At 40.6% G+C, this 22,944-nt stretch overlaps 1 protein-coding gene across 4 annotated transcripts in view; it reads left to right on the top strand.

Annotated features, from left to right (window-relative positions):
• The window catches only part of amigo1 (adhesion molecule with Ig-like domain 1), a 38,691-nt gene extending 18,763 nt beyond the window's left edge, over window positions 1–19,928 (top strand). For 2 of the 4 annotated variants that reach the window (XM_082517971.1, XM_082517972.1), the window contains exon 3: window positions 15,299–19,928. In XM_082517971.1, the coding sequence (XP_082374097.1) occupies window positions 15,406–16,950 (1,545 nt within the window). In that variant the 5' untranslated portion in view covers window positions 15,299–15,405 and the 3' untranslated portion in view covers window positions 16,951–19,928. Of the gene's footprint in view, window positions 1–13,918; window positions 14,514–14,813; window positions 15,026–15,298 lie in introns of those variants that run through there. The other 2 variants (XM_082517969.1, XM_082517970.1) reach the window with 2 other exon arrangements.
• The last annotated feature ends 3,016 nt before the right edge of the window (window positions 19,929–22,944 follow it).

The raw sequence follows: 22,944 nt of genomic DNA, 5'->3' as shown, positions 1-22,944 counted from the left end.
CACTTTTGCATTCTTAATCCTTTTGATCGCTGCCCTAACGTCCTTCTTGCTTATCCTGTGCACTTCCTGATTCATTAACTTTCCTCCATCTGTCCTCCTTTCTCTCATTTTCTACATGAATCAGATCCTTGAAGTAATCCTTCAATTTTCTCACACTCACTTGTTAGCAAATTTCCATCTTATTCTTAACTACCCTAACCTGCTGCTCATCCTTTCCAGCATGATCAAGTCTACAAACCTGTTGATGCATTGCCTATCCTATTTTTCAAGTTCTTTCCCTCCCTTAATGTACAGCTTTACAGAACTCACTTTAAGCCTCAGGGAGACATAAATGTCTGCACCAGACTTTATTACTGCACCCCATGCCACCAATGTCATCGTGTTGCTTGAGCCATCCCTCAAGCTTGACTTAAATATCAAAATATAAATGAGGCCACAAAATGAAATATGTCCCCTTTTGCCCATGAAAGCTCAAGGTTTCACTGCTCTTCTCCATTATTTTAGCTAAGTAATTTGTTAACAACATTACTGATAAATAATCTCATCTACCTTTGGTTGCGTGCACCTCTCAGTGAGGTGCTCTTTCCTCGTTTTAAATAAAATAAACCACTTTAACTAATGAGGCTAATGACATGTTAAATATTAATTTGAAACGCTCCCTCTTTTTGTGCAACACTGTTAATTGGGGTCCGTTTTAAAATTACTAACAGGACGGGAAATGATTGTTAAAATGAAAGTTTTCATGTGTGAATATTTCTCTGTCTTGTTTGACAGCCGATGAAAGGGTATTACTCACTTTAACTGAACACTAGGTGACAGAAATAGTCATGGCATACATATTTATGAGAAGATTACAAATGTCAAGGTCTGCACAAGCGAAACTTTGACACGACAACCTGCCAAATTTTAGAATAATTTGTCACTGAGGTTATATTTTAATAAAAACATTTGTGGGTTGGGACCCAGTGTGGTGCTGGTGGTCTGACGTATCTAAACCACATCCTAATTGATAAGTAAAAAAATAAAACCAGCAGGGCCGAGTGTAGTCAGAGAGAGCACAGTGAATAGACTAGCTTTTTGTCATCAGGCCTCATTTCAGGCTTCTCTTCACTGCAATCTTGCACATCTTCTCTCCTCATTAGAACCACTGAGAGCTGAGTCCTGTAGGCAGGATTTGGAGGAGGGGAGGTGAGGGATGATGTTGTGAAATCCAGACAGATGCTGGATGGTTAATAATGCAAGCCAGCTGTCAGCTTTCAGAAGGGTGATAATCTGAAAATCAGCCAAGAAGCCTTCAAGCTAGTCGTTCACTCAGACACACTTCGGTGACTGCAAGAAAAGCTCCCAAACAGCACTAAGACGAAAACAGAAGCAGTTGTTTTTACACTTTCTACAGTTCTGCGGGAAATAAGGAACAAGACCGGTTAGGATTTCCTTCTCTTTGCAGTCTTTGTGCTGAGCTAAGCTAACTGCCTGCTGGCTTTAATCTGTCATTTTAAAGACCCAGTAGTATTTATTTTCTCATCCATCTTTCTGTTACAGAAAAAAACCAAGTGTATCTCTATTAGTGTAAATCTATTTATGTATTAGAACATTTTTCTAACCTTTATGTTTCCATTTACAGATAAGTTTGATTTTTGGCTGTAATCTTCCATATCAGTCGTGACTGCAGTTTCTCCGACGTTATAAAGGCCAACAAGGAACAAGAGATAAGCTAAGACTTGTGTAAATACATCCACATCCTTCCAGCTTGTTTTTACACATGATCAGTGACATTATATACTATTAAGTTTCTCAAACTTTTCTTTTTGAAAAGACAAATTGTCTTTATGATTGCTGTAAACATGTGGGTTATATCCTTTTTCCTTTTTTAGATAATAAAAAATAAGGAGATTAATTCAAAGCTTTTCAAATAAGCTTCCAGTCTGGATACAGATTACAAAATAATAACACAATAATACAGTATTAGGGACAGGAAACTAAATATTGTGTGTGTGTGTGTGTGTGTGTGTGTTTATGGGTTTATTTGGGAAAAAGGGCAGATTAAGAAAAAGGACTAACTACAGGATTTCTATATCTGACAGAAACAAACAAACTGAAAAGTCTCTGTTTCTGTCATTAGTGTTGAATCAGATGTAAAAATAAACTCAGTGCAAGTAAAAATCCATTAGCAGTGAGAAGTTATGTATTCAAGTGAACTATACCTTTAAATATAAAATTTTATTTCCTGTTTTCAAACACAGCTCTCTGATCATGACAGCAGACACTGCAACTGTAATAGTGACCAAGCATTAAAGCCCAGTTCCCAGAAAAAGTCCACACATTAGGGAAAGCCGAGGCCTGTGATTAATAGGCAACACGGAGCAAAGTAGAGCCTTTTAAATCCCTTGAAGCTCAACACAAGGCTGTTCCCGAAGAAAGAGATCATTACAGATCATTACAGAGTGGCAAAAACTCGGGAAAAAAAATCTAATTTACTGTAACGCCGTCCCTCTCACGTTTTCTGTAGCACCAGGCTTTTTACTTCGGTTCTGGATTGTGCTTTGATACGACTAAGCCATCGATAACTGATATTAGCCAACTGGTGTGATGGGACCAGTGCTGCAGTAGCTTTGTAAATAAAGCATCAAGCAGATTTAACAGCTGAAGAACGGAAAAAGGAAATTCATTAAAGAAATAGTGTATTTAATTGACCCAAAGAACGCCACAGACTAAAACTGCAATTAAAGATCCTACATTAAGAATTTAAATTTAAAAAATGCCCTTATTGATAATATAAATGGGACAAAAGTCTAAAGGCTGCTTTGGTTAACTCTCACTGCAGCCTTCAGTGTTTTTCCGTCACAGCAGAAGGTTCAAGTGTGCACTGTGTGCTACTTGCAAATGGCACACAGGCAGAGTGAAATAGTGGACACTTAATGAGAGAGAGCTTAATGGAGAGTAAATAGTGGGCGTACATTAGTCAGGTGGGCAGAAACATGACTCTGCGACATCCTGAGACTTTCTAAATCGAGAAGCAACTAATACAGAAAACATTCTGACATATCGCTTTCCTGTAGCTCCACTGTCACACGTTCATGGCTTTCCTAGTAAATTTGGCAGAATTAAACTGTGAATTTTCCTGTTTGCAGAAATAATCCGTGTTTCTTGAAACTGAACTGCTCACTGCTGGAGGCGTGCTGCAGTGAGCTCTTCACCTCTGCTGCTTCTTCACAGTAACTCCTGAGCGACTGTCCAGCCGTGGCTGGAAGACGGGCTCAAGGGAGAGCAACTGAGGACGAACTCACATCTGAATAATAGATACATCCTGCAGCACCAAAGTAACTGAGTCATTCGCTCCCTAATCATGCTCTGCCATGGGCATCAGCAGCATTATATAATGACTGCAATGGACAGTCGCAGCTTAACATGGGGCTGGGCCTGTTTGCCTGAGCTGCAGCTGTATTGGCATTTTGTGCCGACTGCTGCCACTAGTGCATTGTGGGATGGAGCAAACCACATGCTGGCGGGACAAAGCAAAGACAGAGGATTGATTAGACATTGGGGGGGAGTCTAAAACCTGTTTATGAAATCCTCTTACTCATGCTGGAGTCACTGCAGTGCAGTCATGCATGAATCAGTTTATGCAATCAGGGCAGTCGAGTTTTGTTTAGGCTGGCACTGTGAAGGCCAGAGTTCACGGGCAATGAGAAGAAGCAATGCTCAGGGGAGCCCTCGTTCCAGGGCCTGATAATAATAAACAGCTAATGATGTGATTTGAGAAGGGTGCTTTGTGCATGATGGCCAATTTTAGCACCATCTGAGACCATCTGACATGATCATTAATTGAATAGATGTACAGTAAGTTACAGACATACAAGTGACTTGTTGAAATTGCCAGTAAAAATAGAGAGCTGCTTTTTCTTAGCTCTGTGCGCGTTCAAGCCTGCTGACAAGGATCCTCCTCGTGTGTCTTCCATTATTCACAGCCTAGTGATGAATAAGTAAAGGCACACTTAAACACCCTGATCTTACGGTGCAATGGGACACTTGTCTTCAAGGCCAAGGGACATTCAGTGCAACTATTTCTTGCTCTCTCTCTTCCTTCTCCTCCCATCAAGGAGCTGCTCTTTCAGCTTTGTGTCTCTCGGCATCTTACTTGTGAGCCACACATTTGATTTATGGTTTGGTGGACTTTTCATTTTAAGTGAAGGTGCAGCAGATTTATTTATGATACTTAATCTTCCCTTTGTTATGACTCCGGAGGTATATCCACTCAACTTCTCAGTTACACTCCCTTCCTGTATCATATAGCAATGAGCCTAATACAGTGGAATGTTTCCATATTTAGTCCTCTGACGCTTTTAGGGGAAGAAAAAAAAAAGATTTAATTCATTTTCATTTCCTGTGAAAAGCTCTGATTTCGAAAAGAAGCATCCATTTTTCTATTCTATTGCATTGGAAGTGCATGGCTGTGTTAAGTGCTTCTCCATTTGAATTAGAGAAAAGTGTGAATGTTAACTTGAAGCCATCATTTCCAAGGATAAAGAGTCATTCGGGTCTGCATACATTACTCTCGCCCTTATTACAGCACTGCACTCCATAATGCAGATGAGGTTTTCTGTCTCCCCTGGGGCACAGTCATTGCAGTTTGACTTGAGAGCTGGTTTGCCACTAGTGGCCACAGACACAGACACTGAGAATTGAAAAGTGACAGAGATAAGCAAAGTGTTCATAAAACAAACCCTCCGGGTCAGTGTTTTAACCTGTCCACCCTGGTATAATGGGCTCTTAGCGCAGATAACATGCAGAACTCTGGGTTTTACTCAGTTCTAGTCTTGTGCAGGACCAGATATTTTCTTAGCCGAGTAATGACTCTCTTTGCTGCTGCTTCACATGCTGATTCTCTCTTACACCAATAATGGCACCAGAGCAGGGAGTCACAAGAGATGCTCAGTCATAATGAATGTAATGAATATAATGAATGAGACATGCAGATAATCTGAAACTTCTACTGTGATTTCTAAAAATCAAAGGTTTTATTTGAATTTGGTTTTTTTTTTTTGAACGGGCCATTGGTCTTTCTTGGCATCTTCAGGGGATGACATAATTTTGACTGAGTGCAGGGGAACAGCACTTATTACAAAGACAGAGGATTATCATTGTTTTCCCACATAGTTAATTAACTGAGAATCATGCGACTCATTTGGGAACAGCTGACATGCATCACCTCCTTGCTTTTGCCCTGAGGAGTGGATTAACAGGTATTAAAGATACAACCTGGGAAATGCGCTGTCTCTTACTCATGCTCTCTTTATTCGGAATATATCAGTATCGACAAATAATTATATCCTTTGTTTTACTGATGCAACTTTAAATCATAATCTGTATGTAAAAGATCATATGGTGCAAAGAAAGAAAGCTGGCTTAAAGTGATAGGAGATGAAAGAGCTTGTTTCAGATTCACACAAAAATTATTTGTCACTTCTCTAACTGACTGTATATAAAAGATGGACTACACCACTGTCACATCACCCACTATAAAGCTAGCAATCTTGGTTAGCATAGTACATCCATATACTTTATAGGTGCATTATATAGACACGCTGGAACTAAGTAACATACAAATAAAGTACTAGAATTTCAAATGGCAAAACTGGAGCACAGGCTCCTTGAAGTGAGAGCAGGCGATATTGTTTGTTATATAATTTCAGCGAAAATGCTCCAAAAGGCGCTACACCATAAACATAGTCGAGGGCTTTTCAGTTAACTTCAGTGAGTCGAATTCGCTAAGGTTAAGTCCAGTGAATAGGTCAAGGCTACAGCAGCCTGTGACAGCATCCACCTGTCAACGAATCCCTAATAATGACAACTTTAAACATTTAAAGAGTTTAAATGGTTGTGTTATATGAAAATTTACTGCTGTAAAGTTGGTCATTTTAACATGGGAATCTATGGGAATTGACTCACTTTTGGAGCCAGCCTCAAGTGGCTATATGAGGAACTGCAGGTTTTGGCGCTTACATTGTACTGCTTGGTTTTTTCGCCCCAGAGGTTGCCTTTTGCACTGAATAGATCTGCCATCAGTCACGTCAGTTTTGCCTGACAGATGTTATTATGCACAGTTCTAATAACAAAGCATGTAACTGCAGTTGTGACGACATTAACTGGTTAGTGAAAACAATGCCTCCCGATTGTATCCATTGTTAGTGCTCACAGTGCCTCATGTAGGCTGACACCTGAAGCCCTTTCTCCGTGATTTAGAGTAACTGCTTTCTGCTATCCATCTGCACATGGCTAAAGGACGGCCTGTTGCTAAGTGATGGGAAAATAAGATGTGCCAGTATTACAAACAGCTTGGCTTTTACTGAAGCATGTGCCGTCCATGTGGGCTTTTTCTCTAAGACGTGATTGTCGAGTGACCTCGTCTCATCCCTACTCGTCTACTCAAACACAAAACTGAAAGTGTTGCTATGGAAACCGAGAGCAGGCCAGACTCGGGCTAAACAAAGATCAGTGCTACATTTTATTTCTCTTCCTCTCTCACGAGACCTTTTCTACATCTGCTTGTCTCGAAGGAAGTGTTACTGCAAGGACAACTAGAAGCCAAAACAGCTTAACACCTCACTTACATCCATTTACCTGTATCAAAAACACTGATAATGACCAGTTGATGTCTGTGGTGCAAGCTGCCCTGAGGTTTACCTCCAGAAGCTAGACCAGATGTTTAAAAAATGACACTTTAGCCCTTGAAGTGAGAAATTAATGAACCATTAGTTCACTGGGAAGCATCTTTGCAATGTGAAGCAAACGTGTATTTAATATCCACTATTACTTATCATGAGATGATATTAAATGGTGATGTAAAATCAATTTGACGTGGTGAAATGCCAGTTTTATTGGCATTTATAGTGTGTTTAGTTCAGGTGTGTCAAACTCATTTGACTTCATGGACCACAATTTGATTTCAAGAGCTCTGAAAATGTTTACACTTCATAAACCTGAGCCTGGGACATCGTGAGTGCGACAATATGTGTTTTTTTAATATCTGTTGACAGGCTTTTTTTCCTAAGATGGAAAGAAATGTCTTTGGTCAGTCTGCTGTTATTACACAGAAATGTTTCTGTCCTATATAAAAAAAAAACACGTTAGCTTGGCCCCTGGGTTTCATTATCTTACAAAGGCCATAGGCAACGCTGCTGTCAGTCAGAAGGCTGTTAAACCCACAACGATTGTGAATTCTTCCTTGGATGAAAGCAGGGGTTTACGCAGTCACTCTCAAGGCTCCTAGTGGCGTACAATGCAACACATCTTATTGCAAAATATGGCTAAAAGTCCAAAAGTATTGCCCTCCTTTTCTGTCATATTTACGCTTTGCAAAGTCATCCATTGGAACAGATCAAACATCATCTAGCTGAATCTACTAGTATCTAGGTTTACTCAGCCTATAGCAGGCTGCTTTTTTCAACAAAAAAGCGATAGTTAGTGATTGGTTAGTAAAAATACCGGGCCATTTAGCAGCTAAAAGGAGCTGACAGACACCAAAAATAACCACTGAATGAAACCTATATGAACACAAAAATAACTCCAATTGAATGATCAGCTTGATCTATAATTATACTGGATGTGTAAATAAACCATGGTGTGCCATGTTTGTAGAATAAATTTGCTATTTTTAGTTCTACGGTTCACTTGTTTTCTAGAAAACATCTTTTGCTGCAAATTCAGACTTTCATAACAAATGCAAAGCGTTAATGAGGACAACCACAAGTATGGGGAAAAAATAATAATAAGTCATATTCTGTGCCATTGTGTAGAGGTAGCTGTGATGACTGCGGATGACATGTAGTTCTCTGTTGTGTAAACCAGACAGCTTGGTGACAAGAGCATGTGTTTACCATGTCAGCAGAGGAGCCAGGTGGAGCACATAGAGACACAGCTTTATGTAAACATTTACACGTTTGCATTGGTGCAATCTAAAAAAAAAAGAAGATCCCCCCCCACACACACGCTATCAGGTGCAGAAACAGGTTCTAGTTGTTTCTGTTCTAGTGACTTCATTTCAGCGTCTGAGGTGGAAAAAATGACTTCCTGGCTGCCGCAAGAGTCACTTAATAGTTATGCCACTACTTAATGATTAATGGAGTTAAGAGGTTTCTGCTTGCTTTGACTGCCCTGCAGACAAAGACAGATGCTCCACCACACTTTCATCCCTTAAATATTTTAATACATGCTGATGAATTATTATAAAGGAGAGAACACTTTGTACCTTCATTTGTCGAACAGTCTCTGAGCTCGTGGAGGAACACTGATTTACCTGGAGCTCTTTTTTCGTTCTTTTTTTGCATTTATCAAAACATCGATCTGTACGAGAAATCCCATCTGAGCAGGTACGTGCAAGAACAAGAGAAGGCAAGGCCACCTCAGATTTAACACAGAGCCAAAACAGTCAACGAAAGGCCGCCGGCAGTTGCCTGGCAACACTATCCCTATCACAGCAGGAAGTGGAGTCGAACAGAACATTAATCACTTTCAGCTCCATCTCACCAGAGTCACAGAGCTCCAAAGCTTCGGTCAGACAGCGGTTTCGCACAATGTTTAGCCACGCAGAGTCGTACCTGTGTTTCCTAGAATTTTACTTAAGGTGCAGTGAGAAAGAGTTTGGTCATGTTTGGTGTATGTTTAGAGAATTAATGGGGTTCACACTAGTGTATTATAGTCTGTCTGTGTGAGCGTGTGTAGTCTAAACACTGTCTGCTTTTACTTGGAAACCTGCTGAAAGCTTCTTCAGAGGATTTAGCTTGTGCTTAGAGAAATTATTTGGCACTGAATATCATTAAAGCAAATAATGAGTGGTGTCCATCTACAATGCTCTGCTTTAGATCTGTTTGTTACACCTGCCAAAGCACATCTTTTTAAGGCAACTCCAGCTTCCAGCAAAGCTTCTGCCTTTTTATTCTGCTATGGTTTGATGTCTCAGACAGGTGGGATCCAGCCTTTCACCAACACAGAAATGTGTCTTGCTAAAGCACGAAATCCAGGTGACGCTGAAGCAACAGAAAGCCTCTCTGCTTTTTTTGAGAGACGAGTGCTTGATGTCATTTATGTACGGGACACTAATAACATGAGGACGCACTAAAGACAAGGGGATACTTAAATAACAGGGATGAAATTCAGGGTGCCACAAAACTGAGGGTCCATCACAAGCGTCGGTTACCGTGTGTGCTTTTTAAAAAAAATTATTATTTTTTTAAATCTGTTGCTATAAAAATTTTTTAAATCTGACAATAAAATGTCTCTTGTTGCTGTGACTTTCATTTATTAAATGATTTCTGGTGGCATTCTGAGTAGGAGGCTACACTGGTGTAGCAGCTTATTGGCAATGCACAGGCTCTCACAGCTTTGCCAAAGCTAGGAATCGCTGCAGCAGATCTGTGAATTGAGGAAAACCCGAAATAAAGCATCTCAAAAAGCAGCATGTGGGTGGATTCGCTTGAGTAAAAAATGACAAGGTTTTTCCCGCTCAGTCAGCACACAGAAACAGACCTAATCAAATATATAAACAGAGTGTGGACAGTGAAGAAGACTATGATGGGCTACGTCAGGGAAGCATTGTAAAGCTTGGTGGCCACCTGCCCTCCTCAAACATGTAATAACGCACTAAGGTGCAGATTTAAAATGGCAACCTAATCACCAACTAAATATATAAAAATTTTATTTAAGGAGTAGGTTATGTGCTTTCAATGTTATAAGGGCTCAAAGAGTAGACATGGCGAGCTGCCTAGAGACATAGAGTCTGTGGGGTTCATAGATGCCACTCAAATGTAATCAAATATATCTATTTTCCTCCGGGTCCTAGAAACTGTCCCAATGTCAGTAGTACGAGCCTCTTCTTACATTTTTCTGCAGTTTCTTCTGCAGTGCAGTGATACATTGGTGGGTGTAGTTCAGTAGAGGGAAAATCAGTGTTGGGTAAGTTACTTTAAATTAGTAACTTAGTTACATTACTGGTTACTTCTATCAAAAGTAACTCAGTTACTTCAAGTTACTCGTTACTTTCAAAGTAACTAGTTACTAGGGAAAGTAACTTTGGTTTTACTCAGAATTCTCTTGTTAATGTGTTGCTTCCATAACTTTGCCAGTCTTCTAGCTTGCTTACTTGCCACAAGTGCACTGTGCCACCTACCAATAGAAAAAATAATAATAATGTGCACATTTCCACGAGAGAAATCCCACGCCTGGACCGTCGTTGACCGCCGCCATGATTCTAGCCTACGTCACAGCATCATCCAACACAAAAACTGCAGTCGTGGTGCTTTCGATTGTACTCAGAACTCTGAAATTCTGCCTTCTGAATAGGAAGATGTAGGTAACACCAGACTGCAGATGAGTTGCATACAGGGCTGGACTGGGACAAAAAATCGGCCCGGGCATTGTGACTAGAGACCGGCCCACCATTATAGCAAAAATCATAAAGCCTTTGAATGAAAACAAACACTGTTGTGACAGTGATGTACACTGTTTTGATGGTATATATGCATCAATCTATCAATCGTTTGTTGTAAGATTCAGATAATTATTTTTTAAAAGCTAGACATTTTAAATGAGAATAAGAAAGAAAAGTATTTCCTTGTGTCCCCCTCTCCCTGTTAATGCCCTACCTGCACCCCTGGCAAAACTTTGCTAGACCCGCCCCTGCACAGTTACCAGCTGTCAGCTACTTAGAAAAGGATCCTGGTGTTATTTGTCTCTCAGAAACTGTTCATAACTTCCCTTCAACTCATTTATGTCACCTAAAAGGTAAACCTGTTTCTCCATCACCTGTTCAGCTCTGATGATTCAGTAAGGACATCTCCTGGTTTCATCTTCATGTTTCCCTCTCACCAGATAACCAAACCATATCATGACCAGCAGCTTTACAGCTGTGGCTCCAGCAAACATCAGCTGATACTAGAAAGTAATATTAAATAAATTCTAACAACAGCTGATCAAGCTTAAACGTGCTGCTGTTGTTTAGCGCGACATCCGGCGGTTTCTTTCTGGTGCAAAGTGGGCGATAAATAAACGAGAGAAAAGCCGATCAGCTGATCATTGATCAGTTTTCATGATTGAAGTAGAAACAGGAGAGGGAGGGGGAGAGAATGAGAGAAGAAGAGGCAGCTGTGCAGCAAAGACAGAATAAATCCAGCTTTGTGTCTTTTTCATTGAAGGTGAATTACGGGACAAACTGTTCCTTTTCACCTCAACACGAAACGTAATATTTTCTCTAAATACGAGACGATTCTGTTTTTTACGGGACTGTTGGCAACTCTAATAATTAACCTTGTGAACAAAATAAAGTTCAACATCATCATAGCACCCACCCAGCTGTATAGAAACTCCGTCATGCTAGCTAGTAGCAGTACGGAAAAAGTCAGAATAACGAAAATAAACTGCACCTAAACTTGGTTTATATCTGACCCAGATAGACTGCAGGTCATAACTTCTTACCTGAAGTCCAGTTCACACTCGGACCGGCGGCCGCCTCGGGTCTCTCCTCCTGCCTCCCCTCAGTTGTATATAGTATTTGTATTTGTATTCTATTTTTATCTTATTGTATATTTATTTTATTTTATTCTACTGTATATAGTATTTTATTTTATTCTATTCTGTACAGTTGTGTACTGTATTTATTCTTATTGTATTCTAATTTTTGCCTCATAACTTTTGCACTGTCCACTTCCTGCTGTGACAAAACAAATTTCCCACGTGTGGGACTAATAAAGGTTATCTTATCTTATCTTTCCCTCATCCACCTGCTGGCCTCCACCACTTGCTAATGTTACTGAATCTGTGGAAGCTCTGCGATAGCCACCACACGAAGTAACGAGTAACGACCCTATCTAATAACGTAGTTACTGTAACGCGTTACTTAATAACGCATTAGTCCCAACACTGGGGAAAATACTTCCTACATAAAGGTGCTCACAGCGAGGTTTGTGCATTTTTTGAGTAAGTGGGTCATGATTTCTGGAAAGAGGCTTCGAAGCTGAGCTTTTTCAAATGTGTTTGTTTGGGATTTCAGGAACAGAATTACATTCAAAATCAAAGCACACATGTCTGCAATGGGAATCTTCAGAACTGGCAAATCATGCCAGAACAAACTATTGAAGAGTAATAAAGGGCAGAGGAAAAACATGTAAAGATGATTTTGCTGAGAAGCTCCTTTTAATCAAGGTTGACTCATGAATTTATCAGTCAGATAAACTACCAGTTATTTTGTTGTATTTTTTTTCCACGATGCTCTATGTTTGCACGATGTTTTCAGTTTGTGGACAACAGCCTTGGCTGTTGTATTAGCTGCAGTAGGTGGTTTAGCATTCTCTTTCTGAAATATGCGAGGCCATCTTTAAAAAGGACAGGATGGGAACAGATGTTGCTCCAGAACCTGCATCTTATTCAGCGACAATGGTGCCTTTCCAGATCTGCATGCTGCAAATACCATAGGCACCAAAACACCTCTGTACTGTCAGACATGCAGGCTTTTGATCTTAGTACTGATAACAACCTGGATGTTCCCTCACCTTTGCTGTCAAGTGGATTTTCCAAAAAGAATTTAAAATTTTTATTTTCCAAATTACAGAACAATCTTCTTTTTCACAAAGAAAAGACGACAGCACCATGCTCTGGATTATTTTTCCCCCGATAGAGCTTTAACCTGTATTTGTAGATGGCACAGTGAAATCACATACAATGATTTTTGGAGATTTCTCGAAATGTTCCTGATCGCACGCAGTTACTTACATGACAGAATCATGCCTCGTTTTAATGCATACTTCCCAGGGGTCAGAACGTCACAGGCATCTAGTACTGTACTGTTTTCCGGCCTTGGTCTTTGCGCACAGAAATTTCTCCAGATTCTTAGAAACTTTTGATGATATTAGAATCTGTAGATGATAAGATATTGAACATCTTTCTGTGCTGAGAAACACTATTCTGAAATTGTCCTGCATTTTGAAAAAGCATTTTATTTTTTTGCAGATTGGTTAACTTCTGCCCATCTTCACTTCTGAGAAACTCTGGCAAAATAAGATGCTCTTTTTATGCCTAATCATGTTATTGACTTGTAGCCAGTTAACCTAATTAACTGCAAAATTATTTTATTTATTTATTATTTTTAGTACCACTTTTCCAGCCTTCTGTTGCAGCTGTCACAGTTTTTTAAAGGTGTGCTTCTGCCATAACTAATATGTTTCATGACGTAGTAAAATGTCCTAGTTTAAAACATTTGATATGCTCCACTTTCCATTCACTGCATTCTGTTTTTATAACATGTTACACAGCATCCAAACTTTTTTGGGTGGGTTGGGGTTGTTTATTGGTACCTCCATGGGGCCAAAATAAAAATAGAAGCCCTATTCAGGACATGTAGTCACTGTTAACGCGCTCATCTGTCAGATGGGAAGTGATGACGGACCAGAACAAGCAGAGAAAAATGTGGGACACACATGTGTGTGAAATCTGCCTCTTATTTACCAGATCGGGACATTCAGCCACCAGATGATTCTCTGTACCAGATACTGTTTTAATCCCAAATAACTGTATCGCTTCTGGTTAACAACATACCTGATCAACATCTGCATGCAGGCCCTGTTAAAAGCATGTCCAAGTGTCTGCCTGGCGTGATGGGTCAGGATATGAAATGCCAAGCAGTCAATAAGGCCTCTGTATATATTTTTTTTATATTTAATGTAATGTTTTGTTTTGGGTCTTTTTTGTTTTTAGCAAAACATAGATGTGCACAAAATCTTGAAATTAGTGGTAATCTTAGTGATGTAAAACTGCCATATATACTACATAATCACAACCACGCAGATATAGACCTGCTAAAATACTTCAGCTTTAAAAAAAAAAAAAAAAAAAAAAGCAACCCCCCCAAAACTTGGCCTAATTTTCTCAGTTGGTTGGTTTCCTCTCCTGGGTCTCTTTGGTGAAGCTAATTTCTGTAAACAGCGCCTTCTGGGTTTTAGCGCGCTGCCTCAGCCGAAAAACACACGTCAACCTCTGCAGACCAGCACTGCACGGCGAAAGCAGCAGGCCTATGAGGATCCACGGGAAGCTTGTCAGATACAGACTGCTCACTCTTGATTATCTCAGTGGCAGCTGCAGAGACCCGACGAGATCCGAACGCAAAATGCGCCAATTATCCTCAAGAGACGGATGTGCGGTCGTGCGTGTTCCGAGCAATACATTTGAATGAAATCATAGGTTTTAGAACGCGGTCGCTTATCTGTTGATGATCGTTAGTTAGAAGAACGTGTAGTTGTCTTCTCTTTATATAATCTTTTTTTTTTGTACCAAGAGTTGGATGCCTCGTGGACGGGGATTATTATTTTGGCGAGGAGATCTCTAGTGCTCTCCCTCCTCCCTGCATCCGTTGCCGTCCTCAACGGCAGACACGGAGACTCAGACGGCGGATATCTGAATGCAGCAACGCTGTAAACAAACAAGGGGCCGTTTTAATGAAATTAAGCGCCGCTGCATCCCGGTTGAAGGTACGTGTCCTTCTCGGTTTCCCTCCCCATCTCTCGCCTCACGGCGTGTGATGTCTGTTTTCCAGCAGAATGGTGCAATGCAACGACTGAACTGCTCATCCACAAATGGGCAAGGGTATTTCAGAAAATGGTGATGATGTAAACAATTATATATTTTAGTTGTGTTTTTTAACGTAGTGCCATTTGTGTCTTTTTATGTGCGCCAGAAAAATAATGTGAGCCAGGGAAATGGGGAAGGGGGGGGGGGGGGGGGGGGGGTCAATTCTTGTCTTCCAGAAAGTGTGAATGCACATGGGTTAGCGTGAGTAACCGTCTGCGGCGTGCTTGTTTACTTGTTTTAAAGAAAGACGCGCACGGTGCAAAGCTGCAGAGGAAAGTTTGTTGTCTTTATTCGTGCGCTTGGGAGATGTGAGCTTGGGAGACAGTGGTTACCGCGGATGTGGTATTGTAGGTTCAAACTGGTTCGGAGGGGGGAAATATATGTGGTTATTTACTCTGGTGGTCTGCAGTAGGTAGGTATGATTATAATAATGCAGTTAATGTATAACAGATAAAACAACGATAGCTAAAATTTCAATAAAACATGAATCAGGTCGCCAGTTAGAAGACCATTCAATAAGAGAGAGAGTGTTTGAAATTGTGATGTGGTCGCCCCTTTTTTTTAAATGCAGGATTTTCCATTGTCCTATTTTTATGACTTGAATCATTTCCCTCCGCTTTGTGAATGGATGTTTTTGTGTTTACAAACACTCTGTCTAAAAGCCTTATCTTTCTGCTTCTTTCAGCCTTCAGTTAGCAATGTGCCTGAGAATCCTCCAGCTGCTCTTCTGTGCTTTTTCTTTTGAGAATGGGATTGTAGTGAAACTCTCTGGGATTTAGAACAACTGCAAGCATGTTGCAGCCTTCCACCAGAACAGGTGACAGCCTGTTGGAAACATTACCTCACTGGAGTAAGTCCCAGAGATGGGCCTTATTTCTCGCCCTCTGCGCGACTCTCCTCTGGCTCCCAGAGGCAGCGGGTTCTACACTAAATTGCCATAAGATGTGCATCTGCGCCGCGAACATCGTCAGCTGCTCCAAAATGAATCTGACCATCGTCCCGACTGGTCTACCTCTCTACACTTCTGTGCTGGATGTCAGCTATAATGAGATAATCCGACTGCAATCTGAGTGGACCCCAGCCAAGCTCCCGAATCTGCATAACCTCCTGCTCAGTCACAATGGTCTCCAGTTCCTGTCTTCAGAGGCGTTCACAAATGTGAAGCACCTGCGCTACTTGGACCTGTCCTCTAATGAGTTAAAGCAGCTGGATGAGTTCATCTTTGAGCCTTTGGTCAACCTAGAAGTCCTCCTGCTGTACAATAACAAGATTTCACAGATTGACCGCACAGCCTTTGTGAGCATGATTAACCTTCAGAAGCTGTACCTTAGCCAGAACCAAATCTCCCGCTTCCCTGTGGAGCTGGTCAAAGAAAAGACCCGCCTAGAGAAACTCAGCCTCCTGGACGTATCCACCAACAGGATCAAGATTTTGCCCATTGACGAGCTCCAGGTGTTGCCCGCCTGGATTAAAAATGGCCTCTACTTCCACAGTAACCCTCTGCTGTGCCACTGTGACCTTTACACCCTCCTGGTACACTGGTACATGCGAAAGCTCAATTCTGCTGTGGACTTTAAAGACGACTACACTTGTGTTTTACCTGGCCCACAAAAAACCCAAGCACGCGTTTTTGACCTCAGCGGTGATACTATGAACTGCAGCACATTCAAGGAGGCAGACGAAGAGGCTTTTCTGGAGCAAACACTGATTCTTAGCTGCGACACCAAACACAGAAATATGTTAAAGACCTGGACATTGCCCGGTAATGTTCTGGTGACACCTGGGAGCAACCAGACAGCTAAAGTCCTGTCAGATGGGAGTCTGCAGATTAGTTCAGTGAGGTCTGAGGACTCTGGGACCTACACTTGCTTTGCCACGAGTGAGAGCTTTAATGAGACTATCTACGTAGTGCTCAAGGTTCACAATTTCACCATGCAGGGGGCTGGGGAGACCCTGAACACAGCATACACCACCTTGGTAGGTTGCCTGGCCAGTGTGGTGCTGGTGCTTATGTATCTTTACCTGACGCCATGTCGCTGCTTCTGCTGCCCTAACAAGGGTAAAACTCGGGGTGAGGACAGCATCCACTCCTCAATGCTGAGTGTGACACCGACACACGAGGACCCGGCACTCAAGGCCGAACTGAACAGGCATGTGGCTTTCATAGACTCCAAGGACTTGCAGGGACAAAATGGTAAGCTGAACCCCAATGGGGATGAGGATGATGATGATGATGATCTGGATGCAGAGGCTGGTTCTCTAATGAAGGGCAAAAGGAAGAAGTCAGTGGCAGAGTCCATCAGCTCCGTGTTTTCAGACACTCCCATGGTGGTCTGAGATGAGACTGGCAAAGACAGTGGATGCCACATGACTGGATGTAGGTGATACAACGTGAGCCATGTTTTAGTTCATGTGAACTGTGACCTTGTGGGAGAAAACTGCCGAGAAATGTTCACCTGCGGTCGCTGGCGAGTGAAAGTAGGATTTCAAAGGGAGTAAAAATCAAACTGTCTCATTGTCAAAAAGGACAATAGGCAGAACTTTTCCAGCATTTTGATCTGTAGCACTTAATATTCATACTGTGAAGGAATATCAGTGTAGACGGAAAGGGAAAACTAAGAGTCTTACGAGAGCGAAACGTAGATGTCCTGTCGTTGACGTCAGCACTCAGGAAGTGATCAATAAAACTGAAAAAGTTGGGAAAATAAAAGGCATAGACGGAAATTAGATGTAAGAAGAATTTTAGTTCACAAATAGTATACATACTGAATCCATGGGTAACTCATAATTATATTTATTATTAAGGATTAGAGTAGCTTGTATTGTAAGTAAACATTAGAGCACAGATTCATGTACCTCTCCTCTATCAAGGAGAAAGAGATTTAGACTGACTGACGTCACTAGGCTATGAATACATTTGACCTTAACCTTGAGTCCTCTATAGTAAAACAGCACGCCATAAAACAATGTTATCCGAGATCCCAGCCTGAACTGGATGAGTAAGATAAAGAAAGATACAGATTTTTCAGATGTTTAGTCATTCACTGACGTAGCACAAACCACCACAGGTCATATTCATCCTACATCATACTCCAGCAGCTATATGTTAAGGGAATCAGTTTAACTGCTAACTAACTCCACGCTAATTATTTTTCACAAATGAATTGTTCATCAAAAAAGTTGCCTCTTAGTTGCTGCACAGTATAACCCCAAAGAAACATTTGCAGTCTTACACAATTAAAAGCAGTGAGCACCTCCAACAGATACACATTAGGTGCAGGGAAGTATTTTGTTATGACTGATTATCAACAGATCGTCTGAATTCTGTATACAGAAAGGTGCCACACTCCTTACAAGGATGACAAGGCTTCTGTTTGTCGTCCACCGAGGTGCCACTTGCCGTCAAGTTTAACTCCTTCTCCCGGTCAAGTTACAGCATTAGTTTCTGTCAGCCGCAACATTAAAAAAAAAAAAAAAAGCTGCAGAGTTTATTTTATTGCATTTTTGCACATTGCACAAAATCCCCGAATAGCACAAATTTCTACCCATACATCTTAAACTTTGTCATAAAGTATTTCATCTTGCATTTTGCTCAGATGGGCAGATCCTCATATCACAGAAAATGTAGCTGTTTGTTATGGTGGTTAGAAAAGGATCTAGGTTGTATTAACAGGTAAACACTGAAGGCAAAATAACAATAAAAAGTCTCCTGACTCCACCAGAAAATTAAGCTCATGCGTAACATGAGGCTGTGCATAATTTGACAAGAAAAGGCTCATTTTAGTGCTTGTGGCTGCTGACAGGAAATTTTCAGTTAACACAGGGGACCCGGGATCTTTTGAAAAGATCCCTTTGCCAACACATATTACTGAATTAACTGTAAAAGTAATTTCATGTGCAAGACACCTGGTGTGCGGCGCATATTTCATTAACAACTTTTAAACAGGAGACTGTCTCTTAGCAAAAACAAGAAAGATTTCATTAACGTGCGCGGTGTTCGTGACATAATACGACAAGGCCAGCCTGGAGTAAATGCTAATTGCTTCCTTTGATGGGATGTAGCGTCCCTCTTCTTTCTGTGTCTTTGTCTCTTTGAGCTGAAGGGGATTGGTGTGTTATCATGAGTCACAGCAACACAAAACCATTCTCCCTGGCTCTCTGTATACCGACAGCCACAATTCAGCCCAGATGTGTTTGCTTTGTTTGTGTACCGCTGTCATTGAAGCTGCCCTTACTTAGTTCAAAAGCAATCGTTCAACTAGGCAATGAATGCAACGCCCTTTAGGTAGTCTGCAGCTTGTTAATGAGGGAAATGCCTGCACCTTTCTTTACACATTTACACTCCAACTTAGTCACACGGGTGAAAAGTACTGTAAGATATGATAATTCATTACGCTTTTGAATTCAGCTTCAAAGAATACCTTCTATTAGAAATGATAGTTATTAATATATCTTGCAGCTAAACACACAAAGACGTACACATTTGTGGGTGCAGTAGGCTTGTACGCAAAATAGGTGGAATAGTCACAGACACTGTGTGCACCACTAAACGTCTCCTGCGTGGGCGAGAAAAGGAAGTCACATTTATCTGAGAGGTGGTGTGTGTGTGAATCATTCCACTCTCTCACACATTGGAATACCAGGTGGAGAAACGAAGAGGACCAAAAAAACCTAAAATCCTACTTAAATAGAGCCGCATTTAGCATTACCGCAGACTGGTTCCATTTGGCCAGGATGCTCACATTTCACAGAATCCCGTTTTGAGCTTTTAACCTGTTCCCCACTCAGACTACTCACCTTTTTGAGCCCCAGACAAAAGCTGAGAAGCTAAAAATGGAAACAATACACAGATATTACCGCTATTGAGCACGCTAAATTACCAGATCACTGGGAAATGGTTGTGTTTTCCCTGCATGAACCCGATGTCAGTCCAGTTAAATCTGCTGTGGGTAATGGGTGGTCTACTCCTCTGTGTTGTCATTTAAAATACAGGTTGCAATTCTGTATAAATTAGTGCTATTGCAAGGGACCTAAAATAGAAAGAAAGAGTGTCTTTGTTCTCTTCAAAGCAAACCTGCCTTCCTATATATATTAATAACTATATATACAGTATATATACGTAGTGAGACTCACTTTGTGTGTTCAGTATTGCTTAGTTGTGTACTGCTATGTTCTATCAGTGTAATGACTGTATCCTTGTATAATCTGATGATGTTCATTTTGCATTATGTCTGTCACTGTGATCTTGTTAGTTGTTTTAACATTCAAGTCTGGATATGTGTGTTTATTTTTTAAGCCAGGTGGAGTTCAGTTGTTTTTTTGGTTTTTTTTTTGGGGGGGGGGGGGGGGGGGGGGGGGGGGTTGTTTTTTTTGTTTTTTTATTGAAAGAGGATGTATTTTACCGTCATCTGGTGATGAATATGGCTAAACGGAGAATATATCTGAACAAACTCTGCATGGGAAAAAGGGGACACTTTTGAAATAACTGCATAATTGCATATGAGACATCCTAATGGGCAGTGAGTATGTAGCCTCCAGTCATATTCAGCCAGTATTTGACTTTGCTAATAAAGCCATAAGCAGCGCAGTGCTTTATCACATTGGTGACATGTCAGATGATGAAGGGAGGTGCAAGTAGGTGCATTTTGCAGCAGCAGTGTTGTAACAAAGCGAGAGCTTTTCTGTACGTACAAATCTTTTCCTGTTTTTTAAAATAAAAATCAGGAATGATCTCCAAGCACACCAACAAATTCCTGAAATGTAATGGGTTCTCAATGGCTTTAAACATAGCGGGTGAGTAAATCTCAGGACTATGTCACACAATAGGGATCACATTTTAAAGAGTTCATATTTGTACTATCAATGAGACAAAGTTTGGGTCTCGAGATCTGTGCATGTTACAGGCCCTTTGCTATTTACCCTAATGGTACATTAGACTCACCAATTAGGGAGGAGAGTGATCTCTCGCTGCCCAGCACACATCTCCACTCATCTAGCTATGAAGTAGCAGTTAAGGGAACATTCATGATTTGCTGAGGCTAAAAGCTTGGTGCTTTAAAAGAGTGCTGCTAGTCTCCAAAGGACATGAAGGAAGCTTTTAACAGCATACAAAGCACTAAGTTTATTTACCACTGCTTCAAAGATGATACGATTGGTCACTGCCCTAAGAAATGAAAGGTCTCGCAGCTAAAGTTGAATGGCTTTGCATGGTATGCTTAGGAGCTTCTCTGACTTCATAAGAATAAACCAGTAGGCGTTAAAGACAAAAAATACTGATATATCTTTTGACTTAATAAAAGATTCAAATTTACACTCTTTGTTGCCTCTGATTTCACTTTTATCAGAAATTGTTGTTTCATGAAACTTGTTCTTCGCATACACATCTTAGCAGGTGTTGCATTAAATAAAGAGTATGGAGCAATGTTCTCAGATTTAGTACCAGTTTGGATATGAAACTAATACATCGAAGTTTCCAAAGTTACATTTTGCTTGTATCGTGTGGAGGGAATAGAAGAGATCCTGTTGGTTACATATGAAATACATCATCGATGCCTTGACACCATCTAGTGGTAACATTATGTAAAACACTACAGTCTGTAAATATTGACATTTGCTGTTCACTAGGAAAGTAAGGTAAGTAGTTTCATAGGAGCATTATGTCTTTTTATAATGGTTCCACTGAATCTATATTTGGTGCTGGAAAAACTGGGATCACTTAGATGATAGCGGGTATTTTATCTATGCAGAGAACACCAAAATTAATCAGTGGCACCCTTGTGTATTACAAATGAATTCATAAATGATTGCAAACTTTCTCAGAAACCTTTGACTGTGCACCACAATCACAATGTTCTAAAACAGGAAGCAGGATTTAATTTATTGATATAAATAAGTAGATCTACAGGTCTGTGTAAAAATCTCGAGTCAGCCATGATTTCTTCACATTTTCTCAGCTGCAGCGATTCTATTGAGGTCTGCAAACATACATGGAAATACAGTATTTAAGTCACAATCAGAGTTTGTACAATTCTAAAAGCTTAAAAGTCAATATGTGTTGTGACCACCTTTATTATGCGACACAGTCTGAACTCTCTTGGGCAGCTTTTTTCTAATTTCTTTAACTAGTCTTCAGAAATAGTTCCCTGGGCTTCTACAAGGACATTCAAAGCTCTTCTTTGGATGTTGACTGTCTTTAGATCATCCCACACTGCTGCAATAATGTTCAGGTTCAGGCTTCCGGGAGGCCAATCAATGACTGATAGTGTTTCATTGCGTTTTTCTCTTTTACTGCACTAGCAGTCTGTTTGGGATCATTGTCATTGCTGAACATGAAGCCGTTACCAATCAGAGGCTTTCCAGATGATATTGTATGGTGAATCAAAACATGATGGTACTTTTCTGTGTTCAACTTTCTATCAATTTTGACAAAGATCTCGGCTGAAATGCAGCCTCCACTCTCTCTCCATCACCTGTTGTAACTGATTTTCAGTCCAGTTCTTGTATAATTTGGCAACCTCAGCCTTTTCTCCACATTTGTTTTCCTTAAGAATGGATGCTTGACAGCCACTCTTCCACTGAGATCATATCTGACGAGACTTCCGGGAACTTGGTTGAAGGATCAACTTAAGGGCCATCACCCAAGTCCTATTTTTTCCATTTTCTTGAAAACATGACTTTCAGGTACTGTTCATTTGTTGAAAATTGTTTTTAGGCCCAGCACATTTTCTTTTTTTCCTCCACTTGTCTAGACTCAGTTTTTTTAAGGACACACTGCACATCCTGCTGAGATGTGCCAAGTCTTCAGCTACTAGCTGATAAATGGGAATGAAAGTGTTTTTGCAACAGTCTGCTAGTAACAAAGTGTCCAAAGATATAATCTAAAATTGGTTCTTTGCCAAGTTATCCATTACATGTAGACTCAACACAGCTCTATCCCTTGAGTTAGCTGTCTTTTAACACTTGAATATTTTAAATGGCTTCACAAACAAAAAAGTCCTCTTTGAAAGACCTTCAGAAAGCCTGGAGAACCACTGATGAACAACAAATTATAAGAGTCTGGCTCCTTGGAAACAAAATATAAAGAAATGAGAGGTGGCTTGAGATCAATGTCGTTTATATCGTTAGAGAAAAAGCAGTGCATTTTCCAGATGCATATATAGCACCATCTGGTGTTTAAAGATGAAAAATTATCAGACGAGTAGATGCAATCGCTTTTATGAATTGAGTGGATTTCAATTTATCAAAATAAGTTTTAGTCATTAGTCTTTAATGACTCATCTGTACAGAACCGCTGTGAAATAATGAAAATCAGAGAGCAAGAGTAATGCAAGA

Source organism: Aulonocara stuartgranti, assembly GCF_965226115.1.
Source record: "Aulonocara stuartgranti genome assembly, chromosome: 20".
Classification (NCBI taxonomy): domain Eukaryota; kingdom Metazoa; phylum Chordata; class Actinopteri; order Cichliformes; family Cichlidae; genus Aulonocara; species Aulonocara stuartgranti.
The sequence above is the reverse complement of the archived record's forward strand: the minus strand, read 5'-3'. Positions and strand labels throughout refer to the sequence as shown.